This window comes from Triturus cristatus, chromosome 4_1 (assembly GCF_964204655.1).
Source record: "Triturus cristatus chromosome 4_1, aTriCri1.1, whole genome shotgun sequence".
In the NCBI taxonomy this organism is placed as follows: Eukaryota; Metazoa; Chordata; class Amphibia; order Caudata; family Salamandridae; genus Triturus; species Triturus cristatus.
The window spans coordinates 232,494,979-232,514,615 of NC_140585.1; the positions used below are offsets into that span (position 1 = coordinate 232,494,979).

General features: G+C 46.6%; 1 protein-coding gene across 1 annotated transcript in view; it reads left to right on the top strand.

Annotated features, from left to right (window-relative positions):
• Positions 1-19,637, top strand: part of LOC146854171 (aldo-keto reductase family 1 member B1-like) — a 150,023-nt gene that overhangs the window by 112,071 nt on the left and 18,315 nt on the right. The window contains exon 9 of the mRNA XM_085651945.1: positions 334-416. Within this exon, the coding sequence (XP_085508071.1) occupies positions 334-416 (83 nt within the window). The remainder of the gene's footprint in view (positions 1-333; positions 417-19,637) is intronic.

The window sequence follows — 19,637 nt, forward strand, 5'->3', positions numbered from 1 at the left end:
TGAAATGATGGGATCTTTATTCATAAATCAGAAATACATATCTTTGTTTGTGCTTTTTGTGATGTCTGCGCAAGTTGCCACCATTTATATTCTTCTAGGATGTTTGGCAGACAATTTGCCCAATGTCTAATATGCAGCTTGCCGCATCCGCTAGTTAACTAGTTCTAAATTGATAATGTAAGGATCCCCAAATTCCATGATGAATGCCTGTTAAAACTGCAGTGTGTAGCGTTTTACAAGACACTGTCTCGATTCTTCTGTGATTGGCAGTTTATTGACCATTTCCTCAGTGTTGCTCAATTGACCCAATTTCTGTTTCTCCTGCATTCCCAGGTATTTGATTTTAAACTGGCTCAAGATGAGATGGACACCATTCTGAGCTTTAACAGAAACTGGCGATTCTGTGACATGGAACTGTAAGTATCCTGGTTGGTAAAAGGTGGCGCTCATATTTTTTATAATTAAGATAAGATGTGGAAATTGGCACACACTTGCATCTTAGAAGTAAAATAAATGACAGATATTATTGTTGGCAAGCAATTACCATTTGGCAGATCTTTATGGTTGACTGAGGAGCAAAGGAGTTAGCATTCAATAAAACAATTCAAATCTGTGTAGCCCATTTGACCACACAATAAGGACCAGGAATTCATAACTAAAGTCAAGGTGGTTTATTGCAAATTAGTAATCAAATCAATGCAAATTAAGCATCGCTCTGGTACAGAATTAAAAAGTTAACGTTAGTTGACAAAGTAAGTTCAGTTTGATAGCATCAGTATACGAGAAGCGCAGCCACATAGGTACAATTGGCAAACATTGTAAGTCACCTAAGCAGGCCTCTAAGTTGGATTAGTGATGGATCAGAATGGAAATCTAAAAAAATATTCAATCAATCACTCAATCAGGGGGTTTATAAAGCGCGCTACTCACCCGTGAGGGTCTCAAGGCGCTGGTGGGGGGGCGGGGGGGTGCAGCTCCGGATCAGTTGAAGAGCCAGGCCTTGAGGTCCTTCCTGAACGTGTGCAGGGTCGGGGAGTGTCTGATGTTTACAGGGAGCTCGTTCCAGGTATTGGCTGCGATGTAGGAGAAGGGTCTCCCTCCTGTTCTGTTTCTGCGGCTGTGGGTGACCTCTGACACGGCAAGGTCAGCGGAGCAGGGGTTCCTCTTGGGTACATGGAAAGATACTTCCTCGTTGAGGTATTTGGGTCCGATGTTGTGGAGGGCTTTGTAGGCGTGGGTGAGGAGTCTGAAGGTGACCCTCTTCTCAAAGGTGGACCAATCAAAACCTCATGGGTTTTATACATTTTTGTTTGGATTCCTCCAGATGTTTCATTTAACATAGTATCTACTCTGACTTTCCACTAATTCTATATCTGCTCTCTTTGTCTTCACTCCCTTCTTTGCTTGTATATTCATGTCCTTTAAAGATCAAAACCAGGAATATTGCACAAAGAGAAATTATCACAAGGTGCTTCAAGACGAATACCACTAATCCACTTTTCAAAACCATCTACCCACTGAAGCAAATCCATTTCCAGTTGCATTCATAAGTACATGTTGCTTCCAACTCCTTCAAATCTCCCTTCAGATCAGTAGTGTTATTAATACAAATGTTTTTTCTTGTCAGAGATGAAATCACAACATTGTTGGGCCTTTAACATCTGCCAGACTCCACCCTCTTGCGTGAGGAGGATGTCTAAAGCAAGGCGATTCTTCAAACCCATGGAATTTACAGCAACTATTTCAGTATCCACAACTAATAAAGCTGTACTGGTGGACAGTTGATCCACAATGGTGGATAACTTTCTAATCTTGATGTCATTCAAAATCACACCTACAGATGGGATCATTGCACCCAATATATCTTCTACTACTTCTCTGGCACGATCTCTTCTTTTGAGTCCTGTCTTCTGTTCCCATACAGGATCATCAAAATGTTCCACAAGATACATTTTTGGAAAACTATACCCAAATAACATGTACTATACCATCCTTTGGGAAACCTAAAATATGCATGTGCTCCACAAACATAATACAATCCAGAAATAACAGAATCTTTACCTACCAATAATGACTCCCAGTGCCTTTTAGATTAAAGGTGTGTTCGCATTCACTGTTTCCCACAGGGTTTGTATCAGCTGTAGACTTCTCTGAATATGCATAATTTTCCCTTGGGTCTCCAATCTAAACTCAATGGTGCTTAGTTCTCTGCCAGTAGATGCTTCATTTCTTCTCTAGCCCACTGATATCCAATTTTAACTTTCTTTGATTTAGATTCTATTCCTCTCCTCCTGTCCTCAACAGAATTTATAAAGTTCTTGTCTACATCTGTTAAAATACAAGTCAAATTGTTCGCAAAAGCAAAGACAGTGTCTAGTGTCATGGCGTGGTTAAAGAATCCTTTAATTCTCTCTATATTTTTAGCTTCAGGGTGACTATTTAAATGCTTAAGGATGGGGACTTCTGAAAAAATTAAATCATAATTCTTTGAATAATACTGAAAATTACCCTGTTCATACAAAAGATTCATTAACAGGCCACAAGTAACACCATAAGTCAAAGAAATATGATGGTACGTGATACCCTCCTCAGCTGATGCAGGGAATTGCGTGCAGACATAGCAATCCCTAGCATTCATAGTTTCAATGTACTCTGAAAGCAACTTATAACACTCATTTGAAGAAAGATCTCATCTAGATAAATCTACTTTTAATTCCCTCTCATTTAGTGAACGGAAAGCTATTGTCAGTAGAACTCGATGTACTAGGGGTGACTCAAGGTGATCTAATTTCAGTAGAATTCAAATACATGGGTGAGTATAACCCTTAGGCAACATGATCAATACTAATATCACAGCTATTAACATAACTGCTACTATGTACCTATGTCTACTATTGTTATTATTAGGTTCCATAACTTTTTTAAGATCTGACCACCTGGTGAAAAATTCCAGCAGCAGAATCGTCTTTGTCGATTTCCACCTGTGCAAATGGTAAAACAAAGTTCGAATGACGTGAAACAAATTATTTACAACGCCTTTGTCTTTCCTAGAACTACTCCGTATTCTTCTAAATGACACCTTGTGCTCCTTCAGCAGCTTTGGGCCTCAGTACTCTTCTTCGTTCTTTAAAGAAAGTCTATTTATAGTGTCTCTATTTCAAAAGTGCATTTCAAAATTCAGTCTGGAAATCAAGACAGTAATAATTCATGTCAATTTGTTCAGTGGCAAGGTATAGTCAAAACCCAGTTCAGCCACAAGTGTCTACTCCAGATCCCAAAACTCTTTCTCTCTGTCATCTGTTGCAAAATATGTCCACTCAGGTGAAGAGTACCTTTGACAGGGCGCTCTAGCTCTCTTGATCTCATGAGTGCAAGCCCTTCGTTTTCACTGTCACTCAGGTCAGAGTCCTCAGTATCCTCTGGAATAGTGTGCAGCACATTTTCCTCAGACAAATTTGCCTTCACTCTCTTGCCGTCTTGGCCAACATTCTCCAGTTCTCACTCGCTTCACCACAGCATCATCTTCAGGATGTGAATATGGCTCAGTCATCACCACAGGAAGAGACACTCTGTCCTCATTTTCAACTGTAGACACCCCCCTCAGACCAAATGTGTGCTGTTTCAAACTCTTGTTGTTACCCCAGAGTTTGTCTAACCTGCTCCTGATTTCTCTCGGTCACAACTTGTCCTTTTGGGAGAGGTGCTGTTACATCATCTAAGAGGCACTCAACTCTGCGAGTTTGGGTGGCATGTACCCTGTTGGGGAGACCTCTGCACTTGACCGCAGTCGTCACTAAAATTACCTGGTAAGGACCACACCAATGAGGCTCCAAGCACATTTTCCTAACATGCTTCTTCGTCAGATTCCAGCCTCCGGGACTGAGGTTATGGCACTGCTCCTGATGTGGCACGGCTGTGGCAACTTCAACCTGAAGAGACACAGAATGCACCACGTCAGCCAGTCCTTTGCAGTAATCAAGAATCATGTCATCTGTACTGTTCACAAGTTCATTTGCAGATACATCTGCAATCTGATCGCTCTGCCCATGCTTATCTCATGAGGAGACAATCCTGTCCTCCGATCAGCAATACTGGGAAGACTCATTAACGTGAGGCAAAGCATCAGACCATTTCAAAGACACTGAAGCACACACTTTGGCTAGTCTGGATTTCAGTGTGCCATTTATTTGTTCGACAACTTCTGAATCATCAGGACAATGACTACAATGTAGTCTCTGCTCCACTTGCAATGCTGCACATAACATTCTCCAGACCTCATTATTAAAATGAGTTTCTCAGTCTGGCTCCAGAGAAGTCGGGAACCTGAACCTAGGTATTAAGTCCCTCAACAACAACTTTGCTACTGTGAGACTGTCATTTCTTCTGGTCGGGTAAGCTTCAACCCAACTTGAAAAGATACACATTCAGTCAATTGCACACAGGCATCTCAATAAAGTCCAATTGCATTCTGTTGAATGGACCTTCTGATCACCCTATGTAACTCAGTGTTGCTGCAGTTCTCTTCCCTACATTCATCTGTTGACACACACCACATATGTGATGCAATCCTTCAGCCATCAACCTGAACCTGGGATTAAACCATGTCTGCTGAAACAAGCGTAGAATGGCATCCCTCCGAATGTGAGCAGGGCCATGGTAATGTCAAGCCATTACACAGGTGTTAAATCGGCTAAAACCCAAATATCATCTCTTTTAACGAACCTGCACTGACCCAACTTTGCTGTTCTGCCTCATTCACTACTTCCTATAACCTCTTAGCTTCCTCCCTTGTATCAGATGTGATTTTTAAAAGGTTGTAATTGGTCTCATCTGCTGATTTGTGGCAGTACTCGCCGTTAAATGTAGAAGCACTAAGGGCACAGTAACGTTCAACTTCGTCAGCGTATCTGCTACCGACTGTTACATAGCCATCTCCACTACGGTGTGCAGAGCATTTCACAACCACAATCTTGGCAGGTAGCTGTAGAGATTCAAGCAGCCTATTAACATCAATCCCATTTCTCACGGGGAAACCTGAAGGTCATGAAACACTTCTGTGACCCTAACTGTACAGAACTGTGGACAACACTAAAGCCGTACTGACTATCAGTGAATATCGTAAGTTTCAACTGTGCAGAAACACGGCATGCTCTAGTAAGAGCAATCAAGTCAGCCACATGTGCGAATGTTACTCCTTGAAGCCAGGAAGCTACAATTACGCCTGATAATGTACAAACTGCGTATGCAGGTTTCAAGTTTCCTGCTTTGTCTCGTAGACAAGATCCATCAATGAACAGCACAAAATAAGACGCAGGCAGTTACTCATCTTGGATATCTGATCTTGGCTTGGTGCACAGTTGAGTAACATCAAGACAGTCCTACTGTACTTCGTTATCATCACTTATTCTCAGGGAAGAGCAGCAAAGTTGCAGGATTTAGAGAGGCACAACACTTTAATGTCACGTTATCCGCTGACAGAATGATTGGCTCATATCTGGTCAAGCGGCTATTTGTAAAGAATTGTGTGCAGGTACGGGGCAACAATATTTCTACAGAGTGAGGCACAAAGACAGTCAAGGGATGATTCATTACAATATTTTCACACCTATCAATTCTGACACCAGTAGCAGCTACAACCTTAAGGTATCCAGGCAGTGCTGCAGCTACAGGATCAAGGTTAGCAGAAAAGTAGGCAGCGATTCCTCAACTATTATCATGTAACCGTATAGGCACTGAGAGAGTGCAGCCCTCTCACTGAAAAAGAGCGAAAACGCTTTATAGTAATTAGTCATTCCCAGAGCCAGGTCACGACCGAGATTATCTCACAGCCATCAGAAGACAACCAAATAGTCGCCATCCCAAGGTACCGAATCAGACACATACTTGTGTGTCAGCCTCTGTAAAGGCTTGGCCACTAGGGAGAAGTTGGGGATCCACTGACAACAATAGCCTTCCATTTCCAAAAACATCCTGTTTTCTTTCTGAGTAGCCGGTGGGTTCATTTTCAGAATTGCCGAGACTCTTTCTTGTGACACCTACCTCATTCCTTTCTCAATATGATGTCCTAGAACAGGACTTCCTTTTGACAATACTGTAATTTGTTTGTGGACACTATGTCCATTCTCAGCGAGAAGGTTCCACAATGCAAGTGTCTTGTTCACAAGCCTCCTGTGTGTTCGACTCAACCAACAGGTCATTGATGTACTGGACTAGCACTAAATTACAGGGCATGATTAAGGACTCAAGATTTTTTTTGAGGATCTGGTTAAAGATAGATGGATTCTCTGTTTACCCTAAAATATGCTTCTGAAACCGAAATGCAAAAAGGAACTGGCATTCCTCATGCAACGGTATAGAAAAGAAGGTTTGCCACAAATCTATGACAGTGAACAACTCAACCTCACATGGAATTTGAAATAATATCACAACTGGATTCAGTTCCATGGGACAACATGAAACAACAATAGTATTAATCTCTATTAAATCTTGGACAATGCGGTACTTACCACTAGTCTTCTGCAAGCCCATAATGGGTGGGTTACATGGACTTCCTATTGTCTCCTTCAAAATGCCTTGTTGTATCATTGGGTCGAGCACTGAAGTAATCCCAGCAATTGTTTCGGGGTCCAATTATATTTTGGAGCTCTTTGGTACTCAAAGTTTGGCTTTACATTAATAGGAACAGGTTTAGCCCCTGTGATTAGACCTACGTCTTTTCCTGAATAGTCCCAGACCTCTAGCTTCACATTGTCTTTGAACTCTGAGGGTAAATTGTCATTTGTCAACAAGGGGATCATTCCAATGTCTCGACCCTGCTTTGCCAGTTTAAAGGCAACATCCTGAACATTGGTTAGGAACTCCACACCTTTAGTACAATAAATTGTGCAATTCAGTTTGCAAAACAAGTTGCGACCTGACAAACTTACAGGGCTCGAATCACACACCACAAACTGGTGATTCTCCTCAAAGATCCTATTTTAACAGGCACTTCCTTTGTCACTGGGCTTGTCATTTGCTGATTTGCAACTCCTTCAACTTGGATTCTTTTTCCAGGGAGGGCTAGGTTTGGAACTTCCACTGTTCTTACAGTACAGCGGGTAGCACTAGTATCAATCAGGAATGATACAGGATGGCCATTCACCTCACCTTCCACAAATGGACTACCCAGGTCTACCTCAAGGACTGCACCAAGAACACAATCCCCCTCCTTCCTTAGGCACCATCATGGTGACAGGTCAGAACCATAATCTTCAGACACGTCAAACATAGGACATTTTTTAAGCGCACCCCAATTCTGGAAGGAATTTGATTAACATTTAGGACTGTATTTGAGGTAATTCTGGGGTCATTCACTTTTTGCTGCGGCATCAGGGCTTGTGGAACCTGCACTTTGAAGCTTGTGGCACATTACATTTTTGCGTTCTCGGTCTCTGCACATTTTGTGACTGTACTGGGTTATTATTCTAGGGCTAGGTAAACCCTGAATTCTGAACCTGATTTCCCATTCACCATGTTATGAGGATTAAGACGACATTCCAGCTTCCACTGCCCGAACTCCTTCCATCATAGGAGCACCCTGCTGACACACTCTTTGCATTGAACCAACATTTCTCACAAAAGGTTGACTTGGGTTTCCCCTCTGTGTGGCTCTCATCTGCACCACCATCAAGTGCTCCTTCAACAACTTCTGTTTCATGCCTATTTCATCACTGCAGTATTTCACATACCTCAAAATGTCATCAACTGGTTTATTCTGCCAACAAATGAAATGCTGTTGAATCATTGAACCAACCTCATGTTCCAATCCTGTCTCAAACCGAAGCACAAAATTTCCCAAATCGTTCGGCTCAAGAGTTTCCATTCCACTATACTCTTTAAACACCTGCAACAATAACTTATAATAAGCATACACTGACTCTGTTGGCTCTTGGGTCGTCCTGTCAATCTTGACCCAATCAATATCTTTAGCTGCTATTTTTTGCTTTCAAAAAGGTCATCACTTGTTGATACTTTTTCATCACCAATGGCGACGGAACACCTGTCACCTCATTTCTTAGAGGCTATTTCTCATGCCATTCTGTAGCCACGTTAAATTCTGCACACAAATCACTGGGTACCAAAATGTAAAAAAAGGTTTTCAAATCCACCCAAAAAACCTTTAACATCTTCACAAATCTATCAACCTATGTATACCATTCCACTGGTTTCTCTCTCAACTTGGGAAAGTCATTTGTGAATGAAGCAAGGTCACTTCGTCTCCAAGGTACACAGTCATAACTCCCACCAGGCACTTCTCTAAACAGAAATGCTGTAGCGCCCTCTTCTTCTGCTGCAGAGGAACTCCATCCCGTAGGTCGTTGGGGCATTGCCCCACTCGTATTTTGCCTCTCTGGCCTCCCAATTAAATGTGAGCAAAACAACTAACATAAGTGTTTTGCATTATTCAATCTTCCCGCGTCAGTCAGTGTTAGACTTGGCATCTTTTGGCGTGTTTCCCCTTAGTTTTTGCTTTCTGATTTCCCTTTTTTACTCTGTTTTTGCTGGTGTAATGATTCTGCACACTTTTCTCACTGCTGTCCAGTGGTAAAGTGCAAGTGCTTCTGTTCTAAAATGTGTTATGGATTGGTGTCTCCATGATTGGCCTATTTGATTTACGTGTCAGTCCCTAGTAAAGTGCACTGCGAACGCCAGGGCCTATATATCAAATGCTGTTGGTGGACTGCAGCACTGGATTGTGCCAACCACGCAAACAGCCCGTAAAGTGTAACTCTGGACTGCCATTGCAGAGCCTGTACGCAGCCTAGGTCTGCCATGTCGACTTAAACCTTCCCTTTTCTACATGTAAGTCGCCCCTAAGGTAGGCCCAGGGTACGCCCATGGGCAGGGTGCATTGTATGTGAAAGGTAGGACATGCCCTGGTGTGTGTGGCATGTCCTGATAGTGAATTACAGCCTGCTTCATTTTTCACTGTTGCAAAGCTACCTGTTCCCCATAGGCCAGAGTGGGCAGTTTGATTTTAACATCCTATAATCCTAACTGACCCAGGGAACACAGTAGAAATTCAAGTTTAGTATGCCTGAACTCAGAATGATAAAATACATTTTAGTGAAGATGGTTTTAACATTGTGTTTGGACTGAATAGTGCTGTGCCTGCCTTCCACAATGCTGGCTCCACCTCCTGTGGTGCGTCTGATGACCTTGGCCCACACCGACAAAGGAAGAAGGTGCACACTGGCAGGATGCACCCAGAACTGGTTTGAACTAGGTACAGGACCCTCTGCCTTCAGAGGACAAAGGATTTGCTAGTATAAATATTGGGGCCCAAACCCCAAGACTTTAGAACTCTTTTGGATCAAGAAGACTGCCAAGAAGAAGAGCTGGAGAAGCTGTGAGGAGGAACTACCACTTTGTTTTGTGCTTTGCTGTGTTGGCCTGCAGTGGCTGCTTCTGTCTTAGGACGTGAAAGGACTGAACTTTCTGCAAGCTACTTTTGTGAGTTTCTCCAGGGGCTTGAGGAAGAGCTTGCCCCCTGTTCAAGAAGTCTCAGGAATAGCAAAGACTTCAAGCCCAATGCCGTCTACGACGCCGCTGCCTATTCCGTGTCCTGAAGGCACCGCAGAGGGCACCGCCGCTATGCCGCACTGCAACCCTGGTCTCACCGACAACGCCTGCTGACGCCGCCACTGAGCCGCTGCTCCCACCGTGACCTGTGGGCACCGCACTCCACACCACCTCGCTTCATGACGACACCTTGGTATCCCAGACGACGTCGCTCCACACCGGACTCGACGCCTCTGCTTGCACCGTGGTTCGAGGGCACCGCCCGTAAAGTTACACGACGCACCGCCCTCATCCTGCACCGAAGCCTTGGCCTACCGATGCCGGTGCCATCGACTACATTTTGTCAGCCGACGACAGCGCTTCAGCCATGATGACGCCGCTGCTTGCACCGTACCTGCCAGCACCGTGACAAGCACCGCCTTCATCTTACACCGCGACACTGGTCTCACCGATGATGCCATCTGACGCCACCACCGAGCCGCTGCTCGCACCGCGACCTGAGGGCACCGCACGCCGCACTGCTGCACTTCGCACCGCAGCACCCGACGCCTGCCGATGCCAGCGCTCCTGACTTCAGCAAAGAGGAGTTCGATCTGAAATGCATCTGACTTCGAGGGCCCTTACGACTCCTGCACCGACCTCCGGAACTGACGCCTACCGACACCTACCGACACCGTGTGTTCGGAAGCTCAACAAGAGGTCATCGACGCCCTTCATTTCTGAAAGGTACTGTTTGCGGGTCTTCCCGACACCGTAGCTGGCCCGCGACACCGCGGTCAGCCAGAGCTGTTTGGATTTGTTTGCTCACAACGCCGCGATATCCTCGGACAGAGCTATCGACATCAAGGAACTGTTTTGCAAGGTTATTTTGATAACTGAAGATTTTTAAGTACTGTTTTGTGGATTTTTAATCATTTTTGGTCTTGTCTTAAGTATATAAAAATATTGGATATTTTTCTAAACTGGTGTGGTGTCCTTTTGTAGTGTTTACACTGTATTACTGTTGGTTATGTGCAAATGCTTTACACACTGCCTCTAAGATAAGCCTGACTGCTCGTGCCAAGCTACCAAGGGGGTGAGCAGGGGTTATTTTAGGAGTGTAACTCCCTTATCCTGACTAGGAAGAAGGGTTCCCTTTTTGGACAAAGGTGCAAGCCTTTGCCAACTAGAGACCCCCATTTCTAACATTGGTTGTCAGCGGTGAGGATACGACTTTTGTTTGCACTTGACTGACAGTGATTGGTGTGCACTACTACCATATCGCAGATCATTACGTACCACATACTGGTTCTTTTTTCTTTTTGAACCTATTTTTGAGCTTGCCAGTTTTAAACTTGTTACTTCATCCTGCCTGAATCAAGAGCCTCATCTATTGTATCCATGGAAATTGCCTTTGAGGAGGATAGGTTGGAATCCTACAACGTAAAGGAATTGAAAGTGGTTTGCAAGAACCTGAAAGTCCAGGTCAGAGGCGTCACCAGGAAGGATGAACTACAAAAGGCGCTGAGGGCCTTGGTAGCAGCCAGACATGCCGGTGGTCAATCTGGTGGTCTCAGTGGAAAGGCGTAGGAGCCTATTTCCAGGGTGGATGTGCTTTTGGGAGGGGGGACCCCCCAGGCCAGGCAGTAGTAGCTTGTCCCCAGAAGAACTGGAGGACAGCCAGGAAGCAGGGAAGGTGGTAACTGAATTGGAGAAGCTCAAACTAGCCATGGAGGAGAAACAAATGTTGCTAGATTATGAAATCAGAATGAAGGAGCTGGATCAAAGGAGTAGACCCAGCTCAGAGGGTGGCAGCAATTCATCAGGACATCTAGACAGAATCGTACACATCCCTAAGAATGTGAGCAGAGAGTTCAAAAAGGGGATGACATACAAAGATGGTTTCAGGGTTACGAGGCAGCGATACACATGAATGGGGTCCCTGAGAAGAATTGGGGAGCAGGATTGTGGCCTTTGTTTCCAGAAGAAGCCAGGGATACTTTGACGGCTTTGGGTAAGGGGCCTAACCTCACCTATGCTGATATGAAGGAAGCCCTTTTCACTAGATATGGACTTACTCCTGAGAAGTACAGGGATCAGTTTAGGTCTAGTAAAAAGTCTGAGGCCAACACTTGGTTGGAATGTGTAGATATGTTTTGCAGGTCACTGGATGGCTGGGTGAAGGGCAGTAATGTGACAGATTTTCAGGGGCTCTACAATTAGATTGCATGGGAGCACTTGTCTAGTCAATGTTTTGCAGATCTGCGCCAGCACCTAGTTGATAGTAAGCTGACTGACCCCAGGATGCTTGCTATGGAGGCGGACTGCTGGGTGAGTGCCAGGGTCCACAAGAAAGCGTTTGGGGGAGACTCAGCCAAAGGTGGGCAGGGTCCCCAGCAGAAAAGTGGGAGAGACAAGGGTAAAGCACAGGAGTTCTCTAAAGGGCCCCAAACTAATACCCAGGGTAAAGGTTCCCATCCCCCAGGAGATAAGAAGAAAGGGGTCTCTCTCAGAAAGCCTGCTGACACCCACCCCGCAAGTGTTTTTCATGTGACCAGGTGGGTCACTTGAAGGGGGATCCCAGGTGCCCAAAGGGGACACAGCCAACCACCGGTGGACAGACCAAGGTGTTGGCTAGTGTAGCGCTTGGGGAGGAGGGGTGCCCACAGGAGGGGTGGGGATCCCACAGAAATGACCCTCGTCTCACTAGGGGACAGTGAGCTGGTCCCAGGAAACCAGGTGCCCCCTAACACAAAGAAATATAACACCTGGGTGACCATCAATGGGAAAGGGGTAGAGGCTCTCAAACATACTGGAGCCAGTGTGACCTCAGTCCGGTGTCACCTGGTCTCTGAGAAGCAGGTAGTCCCAGGGGCATTCCACCAAGAAGTTGCTGTAGACAACTCAGAGCACCAGTGTATGATAGCGCAGGTTCTCTTTGAGTGGGGGGGTCTCAGGTCCCTTGAGGGTGGTTGTGAGCCCTACAATGCCTGTAGATTGTCTGCTAGGTAACGACCTGGAGCAGTCCTTATGGAAGGATGTGGAGCTCAGGTCTCACTTGGAGATGCTTGGGTTGCCAGAGTGGGCATGAGTGTCTACTTGTCAATGGCAGCCAGGAAGGGTGATCAAGAGGACTTGGAGCCTGGAACAATGGCCCAAGTCCCTGCCAAGAGAAAGGGCAGGGGGCGAGGTGAACCGGCCTCTGAAGCTCCCACGGACCGGGAGGAGGTGGACCTCGAGGGGGACACACCAGTACCTACAGGGGAGCAGGTAGCCGAACTGGGGGACTTCTCTGAGCTGACCTATTGGCAGCAAGAAGGGAGCCCCACCAGGGAGGAATTCTGCAAGGAGCAGAAAGAGTGCCCTACTCTGGAGGGTCTGCGGTGGCAGGCTGCAGACCAGGCAGCTGGTGATCAGTCCGGGTCACATCTGATCTACTGGGAGAATGGTCTCCTATACAGTGAGCCTAGGCCAACCCGTGTGCTGGTGGTACATCAGCGCTTCAGGACCTTCCTACTGGGTCTGGCTCATGACGTACCTTTGGCAGGACATTTGGGGCAGGACAATACCTTTGGCAGGCTTGTCACCCACTTCTTTTGGCCCCAAATGCGAAGGTAGTCAGATGGACACTACAGGTCTTGCCAAACTTGCCAGGCAAGTGGCAAGAGTGGGAGGAAGGTCAAAGCTCCTCTACAACCTTTTCCTGTTGTTGGAACACCCTTTGAAAGGTTAGGGATGGATATTGTGGGGGCACTGGATCCCAAGACAGCCATGGGCAACAGGTACATGCTGGTCCTAGTGGACCATGCTACCCGGTACCCGGAGGCAATCCCTCTCAGGACAACGACGGTGCCAGTGGTGGGCCGGGTGTTAATGGGGATCTTTTCCCGCATGCGATTCCCCAGAGAGGTGGTTTCTGACAGGGGGACCAATTTCATATCCAAGTATATGACATCCCTGTGGAAGGAGTGTGGTGTAACCTACAAGTTCACCACTCCTTACCACCCACAAGGAAACGGTCTGGTGGAGATATTCAACCAGACCTTGAAAGGCATGATAAAGGGTCTAACAGAACCCATGAGGCGTAAGTGGGACGTCCTCTTGCTATGCCTTCTCTTTGCCTCGGAAGTCTCTTGGGTTCAGTCCCTTTGAGCTTCTCTAAGGCCACCCTGTCAGAGGACCTCTGCGTTTGGTGAAGGAAGGCTGGGGGGAGCTCCCAGGAAGACTCCCCAGGATGTGTTTAGTTACATGCTGGCCTTCAGAAACCAAACTGCCCACTTCAGGAAACTCGCTCAGGTGAACCTAGAAGCAAGCCAGGAGGACATGAAGAAGTGATATGACCAGAATGCCACTCTGGTCGAATTTCACCCGGGGCAAAAAGTGTAGGTCATGGCCCCAGTGGAACCTTGTGCCTTGCAGGACAAGTGGACTGGACCATTTGAGGCGGTGGAGCACAAAAGTAACATCACCTATCTGGTGTCTTTGCGGACTCCAAGGAGCCCTTTGAGGGTCCTCCACGTGAACAGCCTCAAGCCCCACTTCGAGAGGTCCGAAGTGAGCATGCTCCTTGTGACAGATGATGGGGTGGAAGAGGAGAGTGAGACTCTCCCTGACCTCCTGTCTACCAAGGAGCACGATGGGTCAGTGGAAGGTGTGATCCTCTCCCCTACACTGACTCCAGAGCAGCAGGGGGACTGTTGCCAGTTGTTGGGACAGTTCGCCCCACTGTTCTCTCTGACTGAAGGTGTTACTCACTGGTGTACCCATGCCATGGACACTGGTGACAGCCCTCCTGTATAGCTCAAAATTTACAGGTTGACTGACCGGGTCAGGGCCAGCATCAAGTAGGAGGTCTCCAAGATGTTGGCGTTAGGGGTGATCGTGCCCTCCAAAAGTCTTTGGGCCAGCCCAGTGGTCTTGGTCTCAAAGGCTGCTGCCTCTAAGATAAGCCTGCCATGCCAAGCTACCAAGGGGGTGAGCAGGGGTTATTTTAGGAGTGTAACTCCCTTATCCTGACTAGGAAGAAGGGTCCCTATTTGGACAAAGGTGCAAGCCCTTGCCAACTAGAGACCCCCATTTCTAACAGTCAGCCTTCAGTCGAGCCACTAAGGGTATGAGGTGGTTGAGCTTAAGTTGCAAGTGCGTATGTCGGGTCTGATGGCTGCCTTTCTCCGGACAGGCCGAAATGCGTACTAGAGGTGTCTTCACCTATGCATTAGCGAGCTAGATGTGATTCAAAGTCGCATCCTCTGGCCTCAGAAATGAGACGTGAGGTCGACCTGTGTGAGCCAATCCTGGCGCTGCTGTAACAGCAGTTGCAGTGGCAGGATTGGCTTAGAGAGTGAGTTCATAGTTATTAGGTTCCTGTGTGTTCATGTGAGGCAGCGAGGGGTGGCTGAGGGCATTGCTGCTTGCTACGGCACAGCGGACATGCATTTGAAAAGAGCTACCACAACAGGTAAGTAAGTTTAATAATAAGCGAGTTCAGCAGGCAGTAGATGGTGTTTTACCTTGGAGGGGCTCTGCCATGTGTGAGATGTAGTTAAATTGTGCCAGGGAAGGGTCCCAAGGCAGTTTTATGTCTGAGGGCCACGGTCAGATTTCTACATTTGGTGTCAAAAGTAATATACAGGCATGAAACACTAAATATTGGAGTCACATACAAGTTGTTTCATAAATCCAAAGCTAGCATCCTCGTTAGGCTGATTGCTCCATGTAAAACATGTGCGTGCTCTGAAGACTGAGGCTTCGATGTTATTCCTGCATGGGGCTGCCTATAAATATTGCCATGTGTAAAGACAATTACACGTTACCGCATTACTTGTGGGCATTCGGTTGATGCAGGGCCGATCGTTATACTGTAAATGCTTGTTTCTTCTGGTGGGAAAGGAACAGTCTGCTAGCGGTTTCTCACTGCAGGGACTGAGAGTCATAAGAAAGGCAGGGGAACAGGTCATGCGTTGAGGTCTGAATGGCCCAGAAATGCTTCAATGGAACTTAAGGGCATCGAGTGACAGGCATCGCATTGCTTAATTACTTTTTGAAAAGATGTGCTGCAGAGGAGTGCGCAAACAGTCTTCTTTCAGAAAGTGTGTGGGGACGAGGTACAAAGGTGTATGTGTGTGTGTGTGTGTGCGCGCGCGTGTGTGTGTGTGATGGGGTGCACTGCAGCAGTGATAATCTATATATCCATATATCTTTGCTAGTGTTTGTGTACGTAGAGGGGCACATGCATAGAAGGGTCTGTGTGAGGGGTTGTGGTCCTTGCAGAGGTACAATCGGTGTGTGTGTGTAGAGGTCTGTTGCAGAAGTATGTACATCCCTGTTGTTTTTAGTGGTGTGCACTCAAGAGGTTTTGCAGACTTGCCTGCAATTTACTTAATAAGTAAGTAATTAATTTAGGTTGATTAAAACCATTTCGCATAACACAATATAGACAAGCATTGGCATAGCCAATAGGTCTCGCCTTTGGGACCTTATAAGTATTTAGTTATGCAGCACAATTTCCTTGGTGCAACAACATCAACTGCTGCATAGCTACACAACACTTATAAGGTCCCAAAGGCGGTAGAGAGAGGTAGAGAGAGAGGTAGAGAGAGAGAGGTAGAGAGGTAGAGAGAGGTAGAGAGAGAGATTGAGAGAGGTAAAGAGAGAGGTAGAGAGGGAGAGCGAGGTAGAGAGAGAGAGGTAGAGATAGAGATAGAGAGGTATAGAGAGAGGTAGAGAGAGGTAGAGAGATGGTAGGGAGAGAGGTAGAGAGAGAGGTAGAGAGAGTGGTAGCGAGATGGTAGGGAGAGATGATGGTAGGGTGAGAGATAGAGAGAGAGGTAGAGAGAGAGGTAGACTTAAAAGCTTGAAATGTGACTTGAGAGATGACATCCATGGTCCTGTGCAGCTGCATGCAAAGGTTGCTCATTCAGGGTGCACTAGTGAAGAGAGAGGACAGCTAGATGGGCAGAGAGGCTCTGATGGCCACTGCATAGAGAAGGATGCGGAGGCTGGGATATCTGGTGAGATACACGTGGCTCAACAATGTGACAAGCTGGTTTTAAGGTGCATTGTGATAAGTGTCGTCTGAAATAGAAGATGGCTGTTTAACCACTGCCCACATTAGGGGCGAGGTGACATGGAGAATTGTGTAGGCATCCAGGCTTCACATGCGCAAAGCGATAGAGGCAGATTGCAAACCCCTCCAAGAGGAGCTCGCATGGAGAACCTAGGTGAACCAGAGTTTAGGTATACATGACGGGCTGTGCGAGAAGACATGAGAATCTCAGCATTTTATTAAGGAAGCAGAAATATTATAGAAGCATTCAAACACCGGAACAACTAGACATGGTTGAAAAAGCTACCAGTTGTTAGTGAAGAGGACAGCAACAGCAAAGAAACTTCATAAGAACCTGAGAACACATTTTTATACAATGCATACCCCAGCTGGGATGTTCAGGGATAAGGGTGGATAGGCCTCTAGCTTAAGAGAATTGGGCCTGGGGGTTGCATAAGAGACACTTTTCTTTGCTTGGGGGACCGGGTGGAAAGGCAAACCGTGAATTCACAAACAATGTTTGGATACACAGGGGGAGACTGGGTTGTTGACAACTTGATGACTTGTCTACTGTGCAATTTGGGGAAAGGAATGTTGTAATAATTATGCAAATAAATGTGCATATCAAATTGTGTGTATTTTATTGTTATGTTTTTCTGAAAGTAAATCCGGCCTGAGATCGCAACCTTTTCCCAAAAACAATAACGTGCGTCTTGGGTTATGATCCAATGATGGTTTTACGGAGGCCATCAACGTGGGCCCTCCATAAGTCTTTCTCGCACTTACAACTGCTGTTGCTGTCTGACCTGCTCTTTTCAGCGCCACTAGGGCTCAGTGGCCGCCATTTTGCTGTAGAAGAAGGCAGTTTCCTCCACTAAAAGTCCCCTGAAGTTTACAGGCCTTGGATACACAAACAATTTAATTAGGTGGCATTTGCTACGTTCGTTCTCCTGATAAGGGAATGAGTCATGACATAAAAAAATGTAGACAATGATGTTGACTGAATGCTGTTTCTGATCTGTGCTTTCACTCCCTGCTGGCTCGAGGCAGCTGGGAAGCGGCGGCAACTGCCGGTAAGAATGTGTGCAAGAAATCTGGTAAAGTGTAGAAATGTGGCACCGCGGCAGAACTGGCTGACCTATCTGATGGGTCACCACAGGCTCCGGAGACTGCAAATTGGACTACACTACCGAGACACACGTGGGGTCAGTGGCAGCGCCAGGCATGAGATCTGTAAACAGAGCTCCTGCTCTGTCCTCCTGTTTGCCTTAGTGCAGATTTGAAGGAAACCAGCAGAGACACCATCAGTGCACTGCTGTGTGTAAAACAAAAGATAAAAAAGAGGTGGGGAAGTGGGGGGTGGAAAGGGGGAGATGGAAGCCTCGGTGCGCCATCAGCGCACTGCTGTGTCTAAAACAAAAGACAAAAAAAGGGGCGGGGAAGTGGGGGATGGAAAGGGGGAGATGGAAGCCTCAGCGCCCCGTGAGCATAGGAAGTAGAGCCGAGAGGAGTGTGGGCAGAGAGGAGGGGCTGGGGAGAGAAAGGGTACAGTGAGGTGAGAGGACGGAGGGAGCAAGAGATTGGGAGGAAGGATGCCGAGGGAGGCGGGGCTGGCAGAGTGAAGCCAAAAGGAGTGGGGGCCAAGACGTGCACGAAAGTTTGGCGGTGTGGGTGCACAAGCATCTATGCATCTACCAAGTATGTATTCATGCGTCCACCTTGTATGAATGGATGGATGAGGGCGAAGGTTAAATATGTGCTGTGAGTACCTTGAGGGGTGAGCATGCGGCTGGTGTCCGGGTGCAGCTGCGTGAGTAAACCCTAAAAGTGCTTTGGCAGTTTGTGGGCGAGTGTGCGCCTTTGTATGCGTGTATGCTGACATTCTGAAGGTGTTGTGTGCATTATCGACTTTATCGTGCATTGAAAGTGCCAGCGGTGTGCTCCTTCAAGTGTTGTGCGTGCGCCTCTGAATGGTGTGTGCACGCCTTGAAAGTGTCCTTGTGCTCACTGAACTGCTGTATGTGTTTTTAAATGCGCAGCCACGAGCTTTGGGCATAAGATGTGTGTTCACATCTAGAAATGTACATGTGTGCGCCTCGCAGGTGGGTGTTTGTCTGTGAGCCCAGAATGTGTGAGTTTTGTGCAACAGGAAAGTATTGATGCAGCCTGAATAGCAATTTATGTCTGTGCGTGCACATAGAAGCGTTTGCGAGTGGCAGCTGGGTGCGTGTCTGCACCTAGAATTCCATCTATAGCCAACATGAAAGGCCACGAGGTGGCGGCATCATCCTCACAGACCACTGTTAGAGGTCAAAACGTGAAAACACATTAACCTTCCTATCTGACACGAACACAAATTATGCTGGTGTCTAGACGCTCTTCTTAGCTTCACTGTAAAGTTTAATACACAGCAAAACCCAACAAGTGCGCAACCCAACAAGCCCAAGCGCTCAAAGCATGTGGTAAATAGTAGCAGAGATGTCCCTGAAATCAGGTATAAGCCAGCGGCAAGGGAACCGGTAATTACAGGTGGACATGGTTATTACCGACGTGGAGACTGAAACCCCTCATTGCACGGTGCAGCAATGCAATTACAATCCACAACGTTGGCATATTTGCCCTGTCAACTCACACATAGGCCTTTAGCTGTTCATATGTGTGATGGAGAGCACTCATTTGTTACAATAACACACAAGCCAGTTAATCACTTGCATATACTGTAATAAAAAAAGAGAAGGGTTTGTCCATGTGTAACTGGTGCTCATGTAAAGCGCTGCTATACCTTCGGGTCGTGGTTGCGCTACACAAAACTGCAAACGCACCCCAAAAAAGACTTCAGTAGTAAAGTGAAACATTGTAGAGCCTGGAGTCGCCCATGCGGGAGCAGCTCACCGAGGTACTCCGTAAAAGGAACTGGAAGCACATTGCGTTGATGGGCAGTTAACATCTTTGGAGTTACTCACATGACGTAGGTGCAGGTGGAACATCCTCATGTGTCAAATATGTTCCCCACATCAACATCAGTTTACCATCTTAGAGCATCTTGGCACTT